General features: G+C 33.8%; 1 protein-coding gene across 14 annotated transcripts; it reads left to right on the top strand.

The window, feature by feature from the left end:
* The first annotated feature begins 1,773 nt into the window (after nucleotides 1-1,773).
* On the top strand, nucleotides 1,774-19,787 carry LOC100786592 (ABC transporter D family member 1). Of its 14 annotated transcripts, none has more exons than XR_005892556.1 (30): nucleotides 1,775-1,930; nucleotides 2,072-2,184; nucleotides 2,289-2,455; nucleotides 2,886-3,006; nucleotides 4,096-4,375; nucleotides 6,043-6,267; nucleotides 6,933-7,130; nucleotides 7,277-7,731; nucleotides 7,856-7,994; nucleotides 8,083-8,161; nucleotides 10,915-11,153; nucleotides 11,274-11,578; nucleotides 11,659-11,764; nucleotides 11,868-12,029; nucleotides 13,063-13,162; nucleotides 13,244-13,352; nucleotides 14,185-14,275; nucleotides 15,030-15,154; nucleotides 15,283-15,432; nucleotides 15,525-15,597; nucleotides 16,252-16,432; nucleotides 16,514-16,672; nucleotides 16,798-16,956; nucleotides 17,033-17,269; nucleotides 18,179-18,342; nucleotides 18,513-18,565; nucleotides 18,665-18,743; nucleotides 18,992-19,185; nucleotides 19,272-19,349; nucleotides 19,455-19,787. XR_005892556.1 is itself a non-coding variant. In XM_006585214.3 (28 exons), the coding sequence occupies exons 4-28, from the start codon at nucleotides 2,945-2,947 to the stop codon at nucleotides 19,076-19,078; spliced, it is 4,017 nt and encodes a 1,338-aa protein (XP_006585277.1). In that variant the 5' UTR covers nucleotides 1,775-1,930; nucleotides 2,072-2,184; nucleotides 2,289-2,455; nucleotides 2,886-2,944; the 3' UTR covers nucleotides 19,079-19,477. The 14 variants fall into 14 exon arrangements, 4 of the variants coding, with proteins under 4 accessions (XP_006585277.1, XP_025985394.1, XP_025985396.1 ...); XR_005892555.1 differs by having other exon boundaries at nucleotides 18,992-19,171; nucleotides 19,452-19,477; XR_003267868.2 differs by having other exon boundaries at nucleotides 1,774-1,930; nucleotides 16,252-16,672; nucleotides 18,992-19,171.
* The last annotated feature ends 6 nt before the right edge of the window (nucleotides 19,788-19,793 follow it).

Genomic DNA, 19,793 nt, shown 5'->3' with positions numbered 1-19,793 from the left:
GTGAGGCTTTGAAAAATTAAAAAATTTAAATTTAGTTCCTAAATGAATAAAAGTGTGATAAAAAGTCTTGCACATATTTTAATAATAAATTGATTTTTAAATTTTATTATTTAAGGTCAAATTGATATTAAAAAAATATAATTTATTATCAAATTGATTATTAAATATTAAATTTTATAATTTAATGATAAAATAGACTTATAAATTTAATAACAGAATTAATTTATCATATTTTTTTATGTATTTACAAATCAATTTATCATAAAATAAATTTATATTTTTTATCTTTCAAAAATTAATTTATCATCACATCAAACATGTAAAGAATTTCACTATTTAACCAACATTTTAAGCTAATAGTAAATAAGAGGTGCGAAGAAAGTATCGAATGGAGTGGGACAAGCCCGGTTACGTGCATGCTTGCTAATTTTCATTTTGAATAGTTGCCGTGATATCTAATAAGCCTATAACCAAACCCACTGTCTATTTCTATTTTCTTTTAGCAATTGGCATGCCTATCTCAACTATTATATTATTATTATTATTATTTTAAATCCCAAATTATTGTATCTCCAGCAATGTATTTTTATCCATTGTTACACACTGGTTCTCAATATTTCTAAATTCAGTACTATCAATTTTTATTTGTTTCATTTCAATCAAGCTTAGCACTAATCCAATTCCAAACTCATTTTTAAATACTTTGAAAACAATATTTTTTCTAAATCCAATTCGAAATAGTGTCTTCATTCATTACTCCACTGCTTATGAAGTCATGAAATGCGCAGGCCTAACAGTAATACCGTTTGAATTGAATAGGTTGGGTGATTTCTTCCAATCAATGTCCTTAAAAAGTTAGAAACGGGTTGGCCTTCGGCTTGGTGCGTGTTCCATCGATCCATAAATTCTTAGGTAAGACTATTTGGTTTTATACATACTTTTAAAATAAAATTTTGTTCTTTATTTATTCTTTTTATAAATATGAGATAATATTATTTATCACTTTTAATATATTTAGTTTTTAAACATTTCATACACTTATTATAGATGAAAATAGTAATAATGCCATGCTGTATAAAAAGTAAAAATAATTTCAATATAAATGAATATATTAATAATATTTGTAATCTATATATTATATTTCAAAATAAAGAAATAAAAAGGAACAAAAATAATAATAATTGTTACTCAAAAAATTGAAATGTGATTGTTTTAAAATGAAATTTTGTTTGTTTAAATTTTAAAAAGGTTATTTTATAATATAACATCTTTAAAAAATATTAACATAACTTTGCTTTGATTTTTCTTTTAAAACTTGTCTCATTGTTAAATTTCAAAACATTTTTTTTAAATATAGACACACATTTTTTAAGAGCAAGTGCACTTCAAGTATACCCTTTATTATAACCTAAATTGTCATTGACACATGTTTTTGAATTATGTTTGAGGTAGTTAGAGATTTGAATAGGTGAATTAGGTATACATTTTTAATATGCTACATATTCTTACATCATTTAAAAAAAAGTTTTCTTCCTGAGTTCAGAAACAAGTTAACTTTAATCTTATATTATCTTTTTTATAATTTTAATTTATTGGTAGATACCATTTTATTTTAGGATTTGACATATATGACCGTTAGAGGTTTGAATATGTGAATTAAACACATATTTTTTAAGCAAATAAAATTATAATATAGATTCGAATCTGACCACCAATAAGTTGAAAAAAAAAAACCCAGTAAATTGTAAATACTTGGTATTAATAATATAGTAAAAAAAAAAATGAAATCCGACCCGATTTGTCACTGGCCATGGTGGGTAGAGAAGAAGACCACCCGTGTGGAACACGTCGGTGTCTTGCGTTCCACACTCTAATCCCTCGCTCGCTCGCTCCTATCTTCACATATCTCACCAATTCTCTCTTCTATTCGGTTAGGTTCTACCTTGTTCGTCTTTTTTTTTTTTTTTTTTTTGTATCAGTCATGTTATTATCTTATACTTAACTAGATATATATTTCGCGCAACCAAACACGTACCTCCTAAACCTCCTTTTCTATTCTATTCAATACCAGTGGTGGTGACTCACTTGTTGTTTGAGCAAAGCTGCGTGTGATCAATTTTCGTGTTCCTTCTTCGTTCCCAGCTTCAGGCACCGAGTGAGGATGAATTATCAACTATATATTAGGTTTGTATGACTTGTATTCGATTATGTGAAAAACGATTTCTCTATTGTATACAACTTCGGATGCGCTTGTCGAGCTTTTGCGTTGATCAATGATGTTATTGCAGAATCTGAGACGTTATTCTGATCGCTGCTGTGGACTTACTTTCACGAACAATCGAAGATGCTCGCTGTTGTTGAAGTAGAATATTCTATTTTGTAGCAAATATGTTCTCTTCCGAACCTTTAGACGCGTTGGATTGGAAAAGCATGGTTAACGTTTTCGACCTTGAAGGTTAGCTACTGTTAGGGATTTTTACACATTTGGGATCTGCTATGGACAAATGGAGAGTTTTATCATAGTATTTGTAATATTTTGACTTTGAGGAAATTTGTTTGCGTATATTTTAATTAGTTTAGTTACACTTAATGATGAGTGATATCTGATTTAAAAGATACCTGGTTGCATGGCTGTTATTTAATTATGCGTTTGATGTGATGAGGTCATTGTTTGGTATCTTGAACTGAAACACGATGCTCACAAATATGTGCATATGGTGTGACATGTATGTGGGAACCTCAATAATCTGATTGTGAGTAAACGAGCATAGTGCATCTAAAAGCATGCCCCTTTGCCTTGAGATTGAAAATTCCTACTGTTCTGGCGGCTGATCTGTCATTTTTCTTTGCATTTTAAATTCGGCTATTTTTTGTTGCTCCCGAAGATATGAAGAGCAATTGCGACACGTTCATTTGTTGGTAAAAGAGAGGTTGATCTTCCGCCATGTCTTCCCTTCAACTGTTCCAACTAACTCAGCATGGCAGGAGTTTTCTGGCTTCAAGGAGGTATATTAACTTTTTCTCTGAATGTTTTTGGTGATGATAAGTTCATTTAGATTTTGATGATGACTTGCCACTTAATTTGTTTTCTTATTGACCTGCTACATCAAGTTTATGCTTTTATCAACTATTTTTTTTTCTTTCCGCAATGGCTCTAAAACTAAACTTTGTTTTTTATGCTTTAAGAGAATATTTGATCACATTCTCATAGTCAGCAATAGAATACATAATGCTCAAAGTTTAAACGTTTGACCCTTTAAAGAATTGTTGAGGTTCTAAATTTAAATTAAAGTCCAAAACTGCAATTGCAGCTGTAAAGTCAAAGTTTATGGGTTTTTTAGAACCACATCGTGACCACAGTTGCATTTGCATCAACCGCATTTATCTACAATTTTCCACAATATCAAGGTTTGTCTGAAATTGTAATTGCAACCAGTCAACCACAATTTAAAACCTTTGCAACAATGCTCAATACTAATACTTTTGATCCAAAAAATACTGAATATATAGGATAAGATAATGATTATGCTACATCAAAAAATCCCTGTGTTGGAATCTCAAGACTTCTAATTCTACATACATTTTAATCCTTAGAAACAGATATCTAATAAGTATTGTAGAAATTGGTAATTATCAAGAATTTTCATTATAAGAAAAATGGTTGACCCTTAAACTTGCATTCTTTGGGTATGATTTTCCACCTGAAACATATGCTTAAAGGCTTATCATTAGAGATCAGAAAAGCAGCAAAACTTGTCCTAATAGAGCTATTGTTAAGAAATTTCTTGATTCTTTATTGTTCTTAAAATTTATTTCTCTAAGGTCCTGCTTCTTTAAGGGTAACGTATGTTGTGGTTGATTGTTTTTGGATGAAATATTGGTGTATTCTTCTCGAGTTTAACATTGCTATCTTACATTTTCTGATAAATATTTTTGCCACTTCGATTATAGCCTTGAGTCTTCATATTAGTAGTAGTATCATGTTTTGCATTATACACTATTTTGTTTGGTATTAATAAAATTACTACTGTCTTGAACTAGTTTTGCATGTAAATTATTATCTTGTTGATTCATTGTCCTTCTGCACCATGACAGAAAAACTTTGCTACTTGCAACTGGTATCTTAGTTGCTGGTGGAACTACAGCATATGTGCAATCAAGGTTTAGAGTTAATAGAGATGATTTATTAGGTGATTCCTATGAGTGCAATAATGATAAAGAACTCACGAAGGAGGAGGTTATGAAAGGAACTTCTGCACCAAAAAATAAACAAAAGAAAGGAGGGTTGAAGTCACTTCAAGTCCTTGCTGCAATTCTTTTATCTGAGATGGGCCAATTAGGTGCAAAAAACCTTTTAGCTTTAGTTTCTATAGTGGTAAGTCTATTTGTTATGGATAATTATAATCTGTGCTTATCTTCAATATTTCAATGCACAATTGCTTTATGTATTCATGTATTTAAGGGGTCAATGACCGACTTTGTGAGGCATCATTCATGAACATGTCATGTATACCCACTATGTAGATGAAATTAATCAAAATGATTTTTTGTCCAACCTGTCATTCATTTTTTGGACTTACCTGAAGTTTCATGTGAGGCATACCTTTAGTCAGCAGATACGGTTCTTCTGCTGGTATGCATCATCAGGAGGGATTGAACTCTTGTGTGTTCTGCATATAATGGAATTTTCTACCAGTTGGACTGATAAATGTGACTGCAGTTGAAAATATTTATGTTTTTTTCCCTTTTCATTATATGATTGGATACGAGGATTTTCTTCTTTAAATAGTGTAGTTGGCTTCCCCAAGAGAACTTTATAAAGCTTGAAACTTTGAAAGGACTAGGTTGTAATCAGACAGAACAGTCATATTTTAAGTCTATAACTAAAATGTATGACAAAAAAATTATGCAAATATACACTAGCATAAGGACATGCTTTGGAAATGATGTGAAGACATACACCAGACAATATGCTCATGAATTGCAATGACAGTCAGAGTTATTTAGGTGTTTTTTCTTCTCTTTGGAGGGGATGGGGGAGCTTGTTGGTTCATAGAAACTACTGAAGGTGTAATGCATAAAAGAATGTATAGGTAATTGCTCTCTATTTTTTGGACATTATTATCTCATAAGGCAAGTAATATCTTTCTCCCCTAAACAATTTTAAACTTGAAAAATAAATAGATTAAAACAACAATTCTAAACTTCATTAGGTAGTATATTATTTAGTTGAATTACTTTACCAAAACTCATCCTCTTTAATACTTCCTTTAAACTCTCCAAGTCTCATTGAATGCAGAGATAGCTCCTCCATCTTTTCTTCACTTGTTGCTTAATTACCAAAACTTTTCCATCTTTGTTCTTAATGTATTTCACTATGTTTAAATCTCTTCCTAAGGTAAGCTTGTAATTGTGTCTTTCCCTATTTTTTGCATAAAGTTTGATTCAAAAGCTTTGCCTTTTGCCTGGCTAACTGCCTTTTAATCTCTATGTTTGCTACTTGATACTTCTGTTATACAAAGGTGTAATGCTTTGAATCACTCTCTTAAATTAATGAATCTCTTGGATTCTATTACCATGATTCTTACTTAGATTGAAACCCTTTTTGCTTCACCAATAACTACTCCTGATACCTCTCAAATCCGTTGAGTTTCTTTATATGGTTTAGAAGGTGAAATATAGGACTTGTATGGTATAACTTACAAGACTATAGCTATGGTCTTGGTTCTGATCTTAAATATGATTTGACTTTATTATTGTGTATGCTTATACAAGTTTGCTAAGACATGTATGTACAAAATTGCATAAGAATGCAACCTGTACTTGCATGCCTGAAGCTGTCAATGTGTAGACACAGTAGACTGTCAAGTAAATTGAGGAAAAAAGATTATTATTTTTTTATTTGAATAGAAAACTACAGTAGACTGTTCAAGTTTGTATGAAAACAGATGTATGAATATCAGAAAAGAAAATGTGTTGGTTGATTCACCAGAAATAAATAATAATGATAGTCGATGACATTTAAATTTCACATATTTGCAGGTGCTGCGAACCACTTTGAGCAACAGGCTAGCAAAAGTGCAAGGCTTCCTATTTCGTGCTGCTTTTCTTCGACGTGTGCCATTGTTTTTGCGGCTAATTTCAGAAAATATTCTTTTGTGTTTCCTCTTATCAACCATGCAGTCTACATCAAAGTACATTACTGGGACTTTGAGTCTGCACTTCCGGAAAATATTGACTAAACTTATCCATTCTCGCTATTTTGAGGTAGATATTGTTGATTTGTATGTAGAAGCTTACTATATTTGATTGTCTTTATTGAGCTTGTTATCCATTCCTCCTGTCATATGAAGTGTCTGTATATTTACTTGTGAACTAAAATCTTTCGGAGTTGTTTTTACCCATTTATAAGGCTAGTCTGTTTTCTTCTTTATTTCCAATGTATGAAAGTTCAATATGCAATGCTTCCAAACTTTTCCTGTTTGCCTTAAGTTCTGTTGTGTCCTTATACTGCTTAAAGAGGACAATAGTTGTTGTTACAGACTCTTAATCAGCTAGGTACATGGCTTTGAACTTATTAATAATTAATAAAAAAGGGGGAAAGGGGTCTTGTGGTTCAGTTGTTCTTGTTTTGGGCATAGCTTTTGGATCTTGGACTGGTCCTGTCTAGAGCATAGAGCATTTCAGTATTAAGCTATCCCTCCAGTTGCTTTGTACTACTGCTCAATCTTTTCCCAAAATAAGAATCACTATCCAGAATCCAAATTATCCAATATATATATATTAAATTGCAAGTGTGCTAATCACAATTCCATGCACTATTGCACATATTTTTGGTGGTTATAGGAAGAGTAGTCCATGTCTCAACAAATGTTTAATGTTCTATTTAGTTTTTATGTCAGATTTCTGTTTATCATTTACTTTTATTTCAGAACATGGTGTATTACAAAATATCACATGTTGATGGTCGTATAACTAATCCGGAACAAAGAATTGCCAGTGATGTGCCAAGGTTCTGTTCAGAGTTGAGTGAGATTGTACAGGATGATCTAACTGCGGTCACTGATGGACTGCTATACACTTGGCGGCTGTGTTCGTATGCAAGCCCTAAATATATCTTCTGGATATTGGTAACTCTCATTAAACTGTACTGTATCACAGATTTCTCACTGGCCACTACTGTTCATAATTTTTTGAGTTTCTGATGGCTGGAGCCTGTTTGATGTAATTTTAAGTTGAGTTGTTGTCTTTTTTATAACTGTTGTTTCCTTTGCAGGCCTATGTACTCGGAGCTGGGGCTGCTATCCGAAACTTCTCTCCTGCATTTGGTAAACTTATGTCCAGAGAGCAGGAATTGGAAGGAGGGTATCGACAGCTTCACTCACGGTTAAGGACTCACTCGGAAAGTATAGCATTTTATGGTGGAGAGAAGAGAGAAGAAGCTCATATTCAGCAGAAGTTTAGGACCTTAGTTAGACATATTAATAGAGTGCTACATGACCATTGGTGGTTTGGCATGATTCAGGATTTTTTATTGAAGTACCTTGGTGCTACTGTTGCTGTTATTTTGATCATTGAACCTTTCTTTTCTGGCCATCTAAGGCCTGACAGTTCAACTTTAGGGCGTGCAGAGATGCTAAGCAATCTAAGATATCATACTAGTGTCATTATTTCCCTATTTCAATCTCTAGGAACTCTTTCTATCAGTGCAAGACGGCTCAACCGACTCAGGTATATTTGACCAGTCATTTGTCCCTTAAGAAGTTGATATTAGAGGACATGCCTTGTATGCTATTCCTTTCTAGGGTTTGTTTTGTTTGTATACAAATACTCTAGTTATTTGTATGTTTTACAGTGGTTATGCTGATCGCATTCATGAGTTAATGGCCATATCAAGAGAGCTAAGCCTGGAGAATGGGAAATCTTCACTGCAAAGACAAGGAAGTAGAAATTGCATAAGTGAAGCTAACTATGTTGGATTTTATGGTGTCAAGGCTAGTGAATTCTGCTGAGCTATTTATGAATCTTTACTTCTATTTATGTTTTTCATATCTTGATTGTGGTGTTGCTCCTAAAATTCAGGTTGTGACCCCCACCGGTAATGTATTAGTGAATGATCTGACCCTTAAGGTTGAGTCAGGATCAAATCTTTTGATTACAGGTAGTCATATGAACTCTCTGCTTGCTGGTCGTTTCTAATTTTACTTTTTATGGTTGAGTCAACCTTGATAATCGATGTTACTTCATTATCCTTTCTTTTCTTTTTTTTTTTGGGGGGGGGGGGGGGGAGTTGAAATTATTCATGCATTTTGGGGCTTAATTTTTATTATGTGCATTCATAGTGTCTAGAAACTAGAAAGGTTATGCATATTTTTGGTACATACACCTTTGTGCTTGTATCTACATGGCTGGAGGTATAGTAAGGGTTGTGTACTATTGACTCCAAGTTCAACAATGTAGATGGAACTTTTGTCTTGTTTCCTTTGTCTCTTTTTTATTGGCAAGGGCCTAGTTTAATGCATTCAACCAGGTTCTATGTCAAAGGCACACATTATTCAAGCTATATGGTTTCAAATGAGTGTTTTCTGCAATTTTTGTGGTTGCCATTTGTTGAATCCTTCGTAAGCGTATCAAAGTAGTAAAATGGAAAGTTTGAGTATCATATCCATATGGACTTGTTTGTACTCAGCTATTCATACAAATTCGACAGCTAGGCAAAGGATAATTTGGTTTTTAAGATAAAATGGTTAAAAACAATAAAAACAGAACAAATAAAAAGTGACCAAAAACACAAATAGTTAGTGGGAAAAAGGAGTTAAATGCAAAAATAAACGAAGTGTTGGGGATTTGGCTACACTAAACTAACAATCTCAGTAGTTATAAAGGTTTTTCTTTATCCAATATTCAGTCTAATGCTACCTTAACCTAGTATAGTGCTCTAACCAATGTCCCTCATGTGAAATAGTCTAAATTGCTTAACTCAACTCTTAATCCCTTAGCAAGTCAAGCTAAACCACTTGGATTCAAGAACAAAGGTTTATCAAGGTTAACAAATGTTATTCCATCCCTAGACATAACACTACCACTTTCAAATTTAGTCAAAAAGCATTTCCCAATGACAATTTAACTATGAAACGTGTCCATATGGTTGATTACTAATGATACTAACAAACACCCCTCCATCCCTAGACGAAACATTCATTAGATGAGATTCCAAAAAGAGTAAACTTAGTACACCAATTCCCCTACAAAGAATAAACTTAGTACACCAATTCCCCTACAAAGAATAAACTAGCCTCTCATTGTCATGAGATGCCTCAAAATTACACATGGAAGGGAGAAAAATGAAGGGAAATTGATAATAGAGGTTGATGAAAGCTCCAGTTTCCGCACACCAACCCTAGGTCGATGTCCCACTTTGATCCCCAAAAGAATGTTCCTTTTATACTGGGCCCAAGGCCTTTGTCTTGTCACTTTAGAGTGCGGTCTACTCACTGGGTGAGACGTATCGCTGGGCGAGTTCTTTACGAATTCCAAAAGACACTTCATATGTGATTCCACTCGCTGTGCGAATTCTTCAACAATTGAAATTCTAAATTTCTTTTCTTTACTTAGTGGCCTTTACTTGTTGGGCGAGTTCTTCTTATGACTTGACACTTCTTCACTCTTGAGCTTCCATGTGGTCTGGTCTGCACAAATACTCTCGCTGGACAAGCATAGCTTGTTGGGTGAGACATCGTGAATGACATTGGTGCTCCAAAACCTTGACAAAATAGTAGAAACTAGGAAAAAAGGATTAAAATTTTAATTACAGCATCAGTTTCCATAAAACTGTTTCCTAATTTAATTGAGGCTAAACTGTAGCAAAAATGAAGGAAAAATAGATAATTGTTGTGTTACTTGTAGTTCAAATGAAAGTATGCACAACAATTATCACCATTGTAATTGTTGAATGTTGTCTGATTGGAAATAAAAATTGAGTATTCCCTTTTAGTGGGATAAGGCTTTGTGCTTGTTGTTCTTGTACCAGTCAAGTTGGAAACCTGTCCAGAATAATCCATGAGCATTGTTTTTTTTCAATGTCATCTATTACCCACTTTTTCCCTGATGCATTCTCCTCAGCCACTGCCATGGTTACCAATGACTATTTGTCATTACTAGTTGCTGAATTTTTTAACTGTTATTCTCTAGGTTATTCTAGTTATTTTAGGACTGTATTAACTTTTAATTTATCAAGCAAACAAGACAATGTAATTGGAAAATATGAAGATAAAATTAATTGTAAACTTACAGAATTGTTATTTGCCATGTTGATCATTAGCTGGTTTAATAAGGTGACTGCGTTCATAAGTGTTGCTTATTTTTAGCAAAAGTTTTTTTTTGCATTGATGATTGATTTTATGTGCACCAATCAAATACAATTGAATAATAATAATTGTAATAAAATTAATTAGTGAATTTGTAGTCTAGTGGTTGAGATTCTGCCCACTAATGCTACGCACCTGTGTTAAAATCTCACTTCCCTTGATGCTTCTTGCGGTAATATCGTTGAACCAGTTCTACCTCTTAAGCCATGTTCTGTTTCACAGCTTCAGCAATTCATCAGTTCTAATGTATGGACTAGCACATATCCATGTGTTCAAGAAAATGTAAACTAACAACAAAATAGTAAATAATTTCACTGTTCACTCCTGGTTGGTCATTATACTCCTGATGAGCATGTGGATTTGAAGGGAATGGAAAATTATATATTTCGGAATTGATTAAGTAAATCAAAATTGTTATGATACTTGTCTGTTTGGCTTTTATTTGACAATCTGAAAGTACTATGTTTCACTTGTATAATTGAATTTTAAAATAAGATTTCTAATGGTTAATTGTTTTGACACGTAATTCACAATTATTTTGCTGAAGGTCCAAATGGCAGTGGAAAGAGCTCGTTATTCCGGGTTTTAGGAGGTCTTTGGCCCTTGGTATCTGGACATATTGTGAAACCTGGAGTTGGATCTGATCTTAATAAGGAAATCTTTTATGTGCCACAAAGACCATATACTGCTGTAGGAACACTTCGTGATCAGTTAATTTACCCTCTTACTGTTGATCAAGAGGTTGAGCCACTTACAGATAGCAGGATGGTGGAGCTATTAAAAAATGTGAAACTCACATCTAATCCTACTTCTATATCTCAGTGCCACATTAATGCATAGTGTATGATGATTATATGTCATTTTAATCATTATTATTCATCTGAATTGCTTGTACATGTATTAAAGGTTGATCTTGAGTATCTATTGGATCGGTACCCGCCTGAAAAAGAGGTAAACTGGGGTGATGAACTTTCATTGGGTGAGCAACAACGATTGGGCATGGCCAGACTTTTTTACCATAAGCCTAAATTTGCCATTCTTGATGAGTGCACAAGTGCTGTCACAACTGATATGGAAGAACGGTTTTGTGCTAATGTTCTGGCTATGGGAACATCATGTATTACCATATCACATCGTCCAGCATTAGTTGCATTCCATGATGTGGTTTTGTCTTTAGATGGTGAGGGAGGATGGAGTGTTCATCATAGAAGGTTGGAACTTTACTGTGCTGCTCATTGGTGTTTTACTTTGAAGCTGTAATTAAATATAATATTCAAATATTGAACTCCAGAGAGGACTCTTCTACTGAATTGGGGAATGATATGATGAAGGCTTCGGAGACCAAAAGACAGAGTGATGCCAAGGCTGTTCAACGAGCATTTGCTATGAACAAAAAGGTTTAGATATTTTGTGATTCTGGAGTTTTTGGTTTCTTCACAGTTCATTATTTTATATTGATGACAAAAGCCTCCCTATTTTTTCTGTTGTTTCTTTGCCTAGGATTCTGCATTCTTAAATTCAAAGGCACAATCTGATATTTCAGAAGTGATAATAGCATCATCTCCGTCTATGAAGCGTAATATTTCACCATCTGCTGTACCCCAACTTCATGGTAATACAAGGGCATTGCCAATGAGAGTAGCTGCCATGTGCAAAGTATTGGTAAGTATCTTCAATAGATATGCTTTATATTTTTTAGTAACTGAACAACTTTTCCATCATATTGAATTCTTGATTAATTCATATATGCTTGAGTACATTATTTATGAAAATCTTTGGTGTTGCCATTTTTCTGTATTAATTATAAATTTAGAAGTCTAAATATTTCTTCCTAGATCTATGGGCTTGACGATTGAATAATGCACAGACCTACTTTTATGTTATGCTTAAATTTAACTTAATCCTTCAAAATGGGGGCGACAATTACCAAACTCTTGATCACTTGGTTATTTTTGGAAGATATTAGGGTTATGAAGTTATTTGTCAGTCTTATTGTTAATGGGGTTGCTTCTGTTTGTAACACTAGTACTTAACCGAATTATCAGTATATATGAAAGTATAAGGTTTGGGTATTGCAATGTCTTACTATCAATCTTATAATACATTGTTAGATGCTATTTTCTTTTCCCTTTTCCCTGTCTAAGCCTTGAACTTGAATCAGTTAGAATGTCCCAAAATCGTGAGCTGTTTGGTGTAGGCTCATGAATGGTTTATATTTCTATCAAATTACAGTAGTACACCTATTTAAGAAGTTAATATCAATAAGATTGGTTTACTCATGAAGCATATATTTCAGTGGTGCATCTGCTGTCAAGTGTTTAGTGTGGTGAAACAAATGAAACTCTGGTCATTTTTTTTATCCATATGAATCAAACTTAGGTATTAGGGGGTTTACAACAACTCAACCAACTGAGCTAGACCCCTTGGGTAACAATGGTCATTTATGTTATCTCCTTGACGACTTACAATGAAAAGGATGTTGGCTACTACATCTTTTTGTATTTCAGTGATGCGTCTGCAGTTAAGTGTCTAACACGGTGAAACAAATGAAATTATGCAGTCATTTGTGCACTATCTCCTTGATGACTTACTATGAGCCCACATCCTTTTAAAAGGATGTGTTGTGCACATTAGTTAATCCATAAATACGATAAATCTCAGGTGCATTTTTTTTATGTGTACTGCATGCTTTCAGGTGCCCACCATATTTGATAAACAAGGAGCACGATTACTTGCTGTTGTTTTTCTTGTTGTTTCAAGGACATGGGTCTCAGATCGTATTGCATCACTGAATGGTATTTTCTTATCTTTGACTTTTCATTATTAAGAGAGATGATATGTATATTGTATAACATTCCCGGGTATTATGTTCTCAGGTACTACTGTGAAGCTTGTTTTGGAGCAGGATAAAGCTTCCTTTATTCGATTAATTGGTTTAAGTGTTCTTCAAAGTGCTGCGTCTTCTTTCATTGCACCTTCTATAAGGTAATTTGGCATTCACATGAAACACAGGAAACAGCTTTGCTAAAATCCATCCGTATTTGGACTTGTGTCTAAATTTTCCTTCCATGAATGAATATTTTTTGAGGGAGTTTGAAATTAGGTATTTGATCTTCATTTTGTGACCGGAATGGATATCTCCATACTTGTTGACATTTGACATATTACCATTTACCATTGAATTTATTGAGCAAAGAATCAAGTCATGATTCCAAAATAAATACATGATTTTCTTCAATAAATTGATCCTAGATGCTTATGAAATGTTTCTCTATTAATATTATTAAGCAGAGCCTAAAACTTGGTAATCTTCTTTGTGTTCATGATTGATGATTATACATGACAGCTGCTGTCTTCCAATGTAATGCTTCACTTGAAAGAGATGAACTTGAAAAGAAAGGAACTGAATATTACTGAGTGTGTTTTACAATACAAGCACAAATCCCTTTTTATAGGCTAAACTTATCAAAGAAAATAAGGAAAGTAAACATATCAAGGGAAAGAGGGAAATAGGAAAAAAATTCTGAATAATTGCAAATATATTCTAAATATATAAAAGGAGATTCTATCCTAAATTAGTTGCCTATTTACAATGACTTGTCATGTAGTTCAACTATGCCCTTTTGTTGAGTTTACATCCCATTGATTTCTATATTTTATTATACATAAATTACTGATAGCACTTAAATATGAAAAATATTAGATATTTTTTTATAGTTCAAAGCATTGAAATTGGGAAAAAGTTTGAATAGGTTGACCTAACAAGAGTCTTTAAAAAGTAAATTTAAAAATTAAAATGTTGTGTCTTGTTCTACAGACACTTGACTGCAAGGCTAGCCCTTGGGGGGCGGACTCATTTGACGCAACATCTACTCAAGAACTACTTAAGAAACAATGCATTCTACAAGGTAAACTATTCATTCATTCTTCAGGTTCTCTTATTTTTATTTTTTTTATACTGTAAACTTGTTTTTGTGTCCCTAACTCCATATCTATGCTTGAATAATTACTAGTTCCTGATGAATCACAATCACATTGTTTTTTTATTTGGATATGTTGAACCTTTTATTGAAATAATTTTGTATCCCAGTCTTATTGCTATCATTACATTCTACTATTTCCCCTTCAAATTTAACTCAATTTCCAATTTTGCTCCTTAACCTCTTCATAGTTCCACAATGTTCTCAACTATTGAGTTAATAACAACATTTACCTTCACATACATATATGGCAAGTTGGCAATTTTTAAGAGGAAAAAGGCATATAGGATGAGTACTAATGATTGAATGGGTGTAGTAGGTAGATATTGTTGAGGACTGATAGTATTAGATTCAACCACAAATCATATTCTCGTAAAAGGGGGGAAATAAAAATTAACTAGCTCAGGAATTTGAAACTTCCTAGGGATGTTATCCCAGGAATCTTATTGATGCCCCATACCAAATTTGACCATGTCAATAGTTTGAGAACGTAGACTAGGTTTTAATTTCACAGACAAAAGTATGATGTATTATTATGAACAATATCACCTAGTGGGATAAGGCTTTATTGTTGTATTATTATGAACAATAAATATATTATTCCGTGCTTTTAAGCTATTTAGGCAGATGCCGGATGACTGGGGCTTGGTTCTGAATTCACATTACATACATATCTTTGTAGGTATTCCACATGGCAAGCAAAAACATTGACGCTGATCAGAGGATAACTCATGACTTGGAGAAGTTAACAACAGACTTGTCAGGACTGGTCACTGGAATGGTAAAGCCATCTGTGGATATTTTGTGGTGAGTACTTCATTTGCAAAATAGAGTTATTATGTTACTATGGTGTATTTTACTAGTACATGGTGAATTAACATATTGATGCATGCTCTGTCTTTATTTACTTACTGAGTACTTTCATTACTCTAAAGGTTCACTTGGAGAATGAAGATGTTAACAGGTCGGAGGGGAGTTGCCATACTCTATGCTTACATGTTGCTTGGTTTGGGATTTCTAAGAACTGTTACTCCAGATTTTGGTAATTTGATTAGTCAAGAACAACAACTTGAAGGAACATTTAGGTAAACTATTCTACTGTCTGCTAATAATCCAGGTACTAGTCAAATTGTGCTGTTGAAATTATTCTGATCTGTTTCTCTTTATGCTTTTCTAGGTTCATGCATGAAAGACTTTGTACTCATGCTGAATCTGTTGCTTTCTTTGGGGGTGGTGCTCGAGAAAAAGCTGTGAGCATCCTAACTTAGCAATGTTTAATGTATTTTCTTTAAGTGTGTGCTTGTTTGAGGACATGAAAAGGTTGAAATGAAACCTGATGCTTGTCACAAAAAAATGTGGTAGGACTGAAACTAGAGTGCCAATCCACCATTCAAATTTTGGACACTCCTGTTGCTTGAGAGAGTTGAAAGTATTTTTATCCTTTCAGAAGCAATAAAGGGTGGTTGAGTTATAACTATGAGTTGAGAGGTTGTTTCTGCAATTAGAACCTTGGCTGTCTGGTCATAAGGCAGCAACTGTACCATTGTGATGGGGGTTCATCGTCACCCTTTACCAAGCAATAAAGAGTAAAACTCAAAACCTCCATCCCCGCATTCAGTGCTCTCAACTTTCCCCTTTCTCATTTGCCACCACGTTGATTAAGCATACCCTAAATTGTATACATGCTTATGTGTTTGATCAAATTATATATAATGTAGGGCTCTAATATGGGGAAGTGTGAAGTGGGTTTCAGTTTGACAGGAAAAGTTCAAAAAAATTATTTTTCTTTTTAGCTCCTATTTATGTTATCATAATGGCTGGATGACTCTACTTTTAATAACAGGAGCAGATTAAAACTATGGTTATCATCAATCTCTAAATTTTACTCTCTTGATGTTGAGCAGATGGTCGAGTCTAGATTCAGGGAGCTTCTCACCCACTCCGAGTACCTTTTAAAAAAGAAGTGGCTGTTTGGCATCCTGGATGATTTTATCACAAAGCAACTTCCACATAATGTGACTTGGGGCTTGAGCTTAATATATGCCATGGAACACAAGGGAGACCGTGCATCAGTAACTACTCAGGGTAAGATATTTCCATTGAATCATTTACTCTCTTTATATTTCTCTTGTTGCTCTCCTCTCTCAGACAGTACTATACTAATAGGTGAGCTAGCACATGCACTGAGGTTTTTGGCATCTGTTGTTTCTCAAAGCTTTTTAGCTTTCGGTGATATTCTTGAATTGAATAAAAAGTTTGTAGAGCTCTCTGGTGGAATTAATCGTATTTTTGAGCTTGAAGAACTTCTAGATGCAGCACAATCTGGTATTTTAATTATCCTTCTTTAGTTTTATAATCAATCTTATCAATCAATATCTTGCTGTTTGTATGGCAGTAACTCTCTTTAATGGCCACCACGTTATGAGCTAATATGACCTCTTACTGTACAGAGAATTTCACGAGTGTTAGTGCTATACCTCCAATGAGGGATGTTCATTCCAGTGATGTAATTTCCTTCTCAAAAGTTGATATCATAACCCCTGCTCAAAAGATGTTGGTGAGGGAGTTAATATGTGACATTAAGCGTGGGGGAAGCCTACTTGTTACTGGTTGGTATAGTCATTATTTTATTTGTTTTGCCCCTTCAGAAGAGGGAATTCTAATGTGATTTAAATTTTGGTAAAGGTCCAAATGGAAGTGGAAAAAGTTCCATTTTCAGAGTTCTTAGAGGACTCTGGCCAATTGCCAGTGGAAGACTCTCTAGACCATCTGAAGTTGTGGATGAAGAGGATGGATCTGGTTGTGGCATCTTCTATGTTCCTCAACGGCCATATACATGTTTGGGAACCCTAAGGGATCAAATTATATATCCCCTTTCCCGTGAGGAAGCAGAGGTTAAAGCACTGAAGATGTATGGGAAAGGTAAAAATATCTTGGGTGGAAGAAATAAGGCAGGCCTTATAAATGACATTATGGTTAAGAATAAAGTTTCTGACTATACATTAACATAAGCTAGTAGCAAGTTGGTAAATCCACTTTGATTCTCTATTAACCAATAATTTCGGACTATTTAAAGTGAGTAATTGGAAGTCTAGATGCAGTGAAATACTCTTTCTTGCACTATGTTAATACAAAAATGAAATATCCCCTATTCTATGGGGGGGTCCTCAACAAGGCTTTATCTTATGGTTAGGGGATTGGAACAAAACCTTGTTTTTAACTCTACAGCTTACTGCTTTTTGTATTTGACTCAACTGAAGTTTATCCCTAATTATAAAATCCTTTTTAGAAATTTGTTTGTCCCTTTTTATGAGACTCTTTTCTAATTTCTAGATGCATTAATTATTTTCCCCCCTAAATACCCTTAATTATTCTCTCTCCAGAAATTAATGAGAATCAACTATGTGGAAAGAGAGATAAGAAAAAAATAATTGACATATTTGATGCGATTATCTAAATTAACTATTTTTTTTAAGGGGTATGAATTAGTTGAAAGGGTCTTATCATTAGGGACATAAGGAGTACTTTTCATTAATCACCACTAGCTGAGAATAAGTTTTCTTCTGAGTTGTTCTAGGGTTGTGGCAATTCAATAGAATGATGGTCATGCTGATATTGTTGAAATTTTCTCTTTTGCTTACATTTTATTTGGGATTTAGGGTAAGGTTTTTGTTGTTACTTACTTTTTATTTGGGGAAAATTACTCTGGTCAGTTTCCTTTTACAGATCAATAATAATTTCTTGTTCTCTTCTCCAACTGTTTTAAAGTGTGCATTTTATTTATTTTGCTTTTCCATTTTAGCTCTGATAATTATAATCTTGCTAATTCAGGTGAAAAGCATGCTGACACCAGAAATTTGTTGGACACACGGTTAAAAGTTATCCTAGAGAGTGTTCGGTTGAATTATCTTCTAGAAAGGGAGGGTAGCAACTGGGATGCCAATTTAAAATGGGAAGACATTCTTTCTCTTGGAGAACAGCAAAGATTGGGGATGGTATGTGAATCTAATCTCTTGTAATTTTAGACGGAATTTTTTAATTTTCTTAAATATTTTTGTTTCATACTGCACGCCCCTTAAAAAGACTTCAATTCCTTAAAGACATTTGTTATAATTTAGAATATTCTCTTTAATGGTTTTTAACGTTGGTCACTCTGTTCTGTAAGGCACGCTTGTTCTTTCACGAGCCCAAATTCGGTATCCTTGACGAGTGCACCAAGTATGTATGATTTGCCTTTGCCTTTTCCTTTTCAGAGAAATTATTGTTTCTTATTCATTGTTAATCTTGTTTCATTTCCTAAAAAAATATTGTCGGCAGTGCAACTAGTGTTGATGTTGAAGAACACCTATACGGGCTTGCAAAAGATATGGGAATCACGGTTGTTACTTCCTCACAAGTAAGTTGATTATATAAGTATATTTGAAAAAGAAAAAAAAAAGGGACATGGTAAATTTAGTGACTTAAGAGTAGTAATTCACTAATTAGTTGTTTTGAGCTTGCCTCATTTCCTTCTGAGTGTACACTTATTTAATTTCTTTAGTTCTAGATAAACCAGTTATTAACTTGTCTAACCTTATGGCTTAGACATGCATCTTTGCCATAATAATGTGTGATCAAACTAAATATCTCTGCTCCTGCCCCCAGCGTCCTGCTTTAATACCATTTCATTCCATGGAATTGCGGCTGATTGATGGTGAAGGTAATTGGAAGCTTCGATTGATCGAGCAATGAGTTCACTAAAGCAGTGTTGCTGCATGGACTCTGTATACCATTTGAGATGTTGACGAGTCTATCACAAGCTGGCTGTTTGCGAGCATAAATTAGGTTTGCCAACAAAGGTCCATCCTATATACGTTTATTTTGAGTTTTCCATATTCTCCAAGATTCAATGTTTACTAGGGGACTAACAAACAGTTGAAAACAGCCAAAATTGTTGATAATAAGTTCGAGCACACAACCATTGCATAATCTCTGCAGTGTATAGGTGATCAAGATGAATCATGTATAGTTTTCCCCCTTTCTTCTTAGGTAGTTGATATTGGTTTATATGTTGTAGCCATTGGATGTAATGATTAATATTTAAATTGTTTAATCAATAAAATAGCAGGAAAGAAGGGCCCTTGGAGCTAATTTGTTGCCTTCAAAAACTCCCATGCTGTTGTGTAAGATTTTTTCTTATGTTCTTTACTCTTGTGCCACCTGAACTGCTTTCACCTCATCCCTTGGCGTTGCCTTAATTGTTCCCATGTGGTCATGTTGTATGACTGAATTACTCGGGCAATAATACGAAACTTACAATACAAAAAATCTATTTCTTAGTTAAATTTTGGAGATTGTGCTAGAGTAGGACCTAAGCATTCCATTTTCAGTTAGATCTTCTGGCATACTAATTTGTGTTTGTACTTTTTGTTGGTTAATTAGCTATTTGTAATTTGGAGTACTTGAT

The sequence above is a fragment of the Glycine max genome, chromosome 8 (assembly GCF_000004515.6).
Source record: "Glycine max cultivar Williams 82 chromosome 8, Glycine_max_v4.0, whole genome shotgun sequence".
Classification (NCBI taxonomy): domain Eukaryota; kingdom Viridiplantae; phylum Streptophyta; class Magnoliopsida; order Fabales; family Fabaceae; genus Glycine; species Glycine max.
Note: the sequence above shows the minus strand (reverse complement) of the source record. Positions and strands in the feature narration are given on the sequence as shown.

Coding starts and splice junctions, on each gene's coding strand:
- LOC100786592 (XM_026129609.2), top strand. CDS start 2,945: ATGTCTTCCCTTCAACTGTTCCAACTAACTCAGCATGGCAGGAGTTTT. Junction 11,765..11,867: donor CATTTGCTATGAACAAAAAG/GTTTAGATATTT, acceptor TTCTTTGCCTAG/GATTCTGCATTCTTAAATTC. Junction 18,343..18,512: donor AACAGCAAAGATTGGGGATG/GTATGTGAATCT, acceptor CTGTTCTGTAAG/GCACGCTTGTTCTTTCACGA.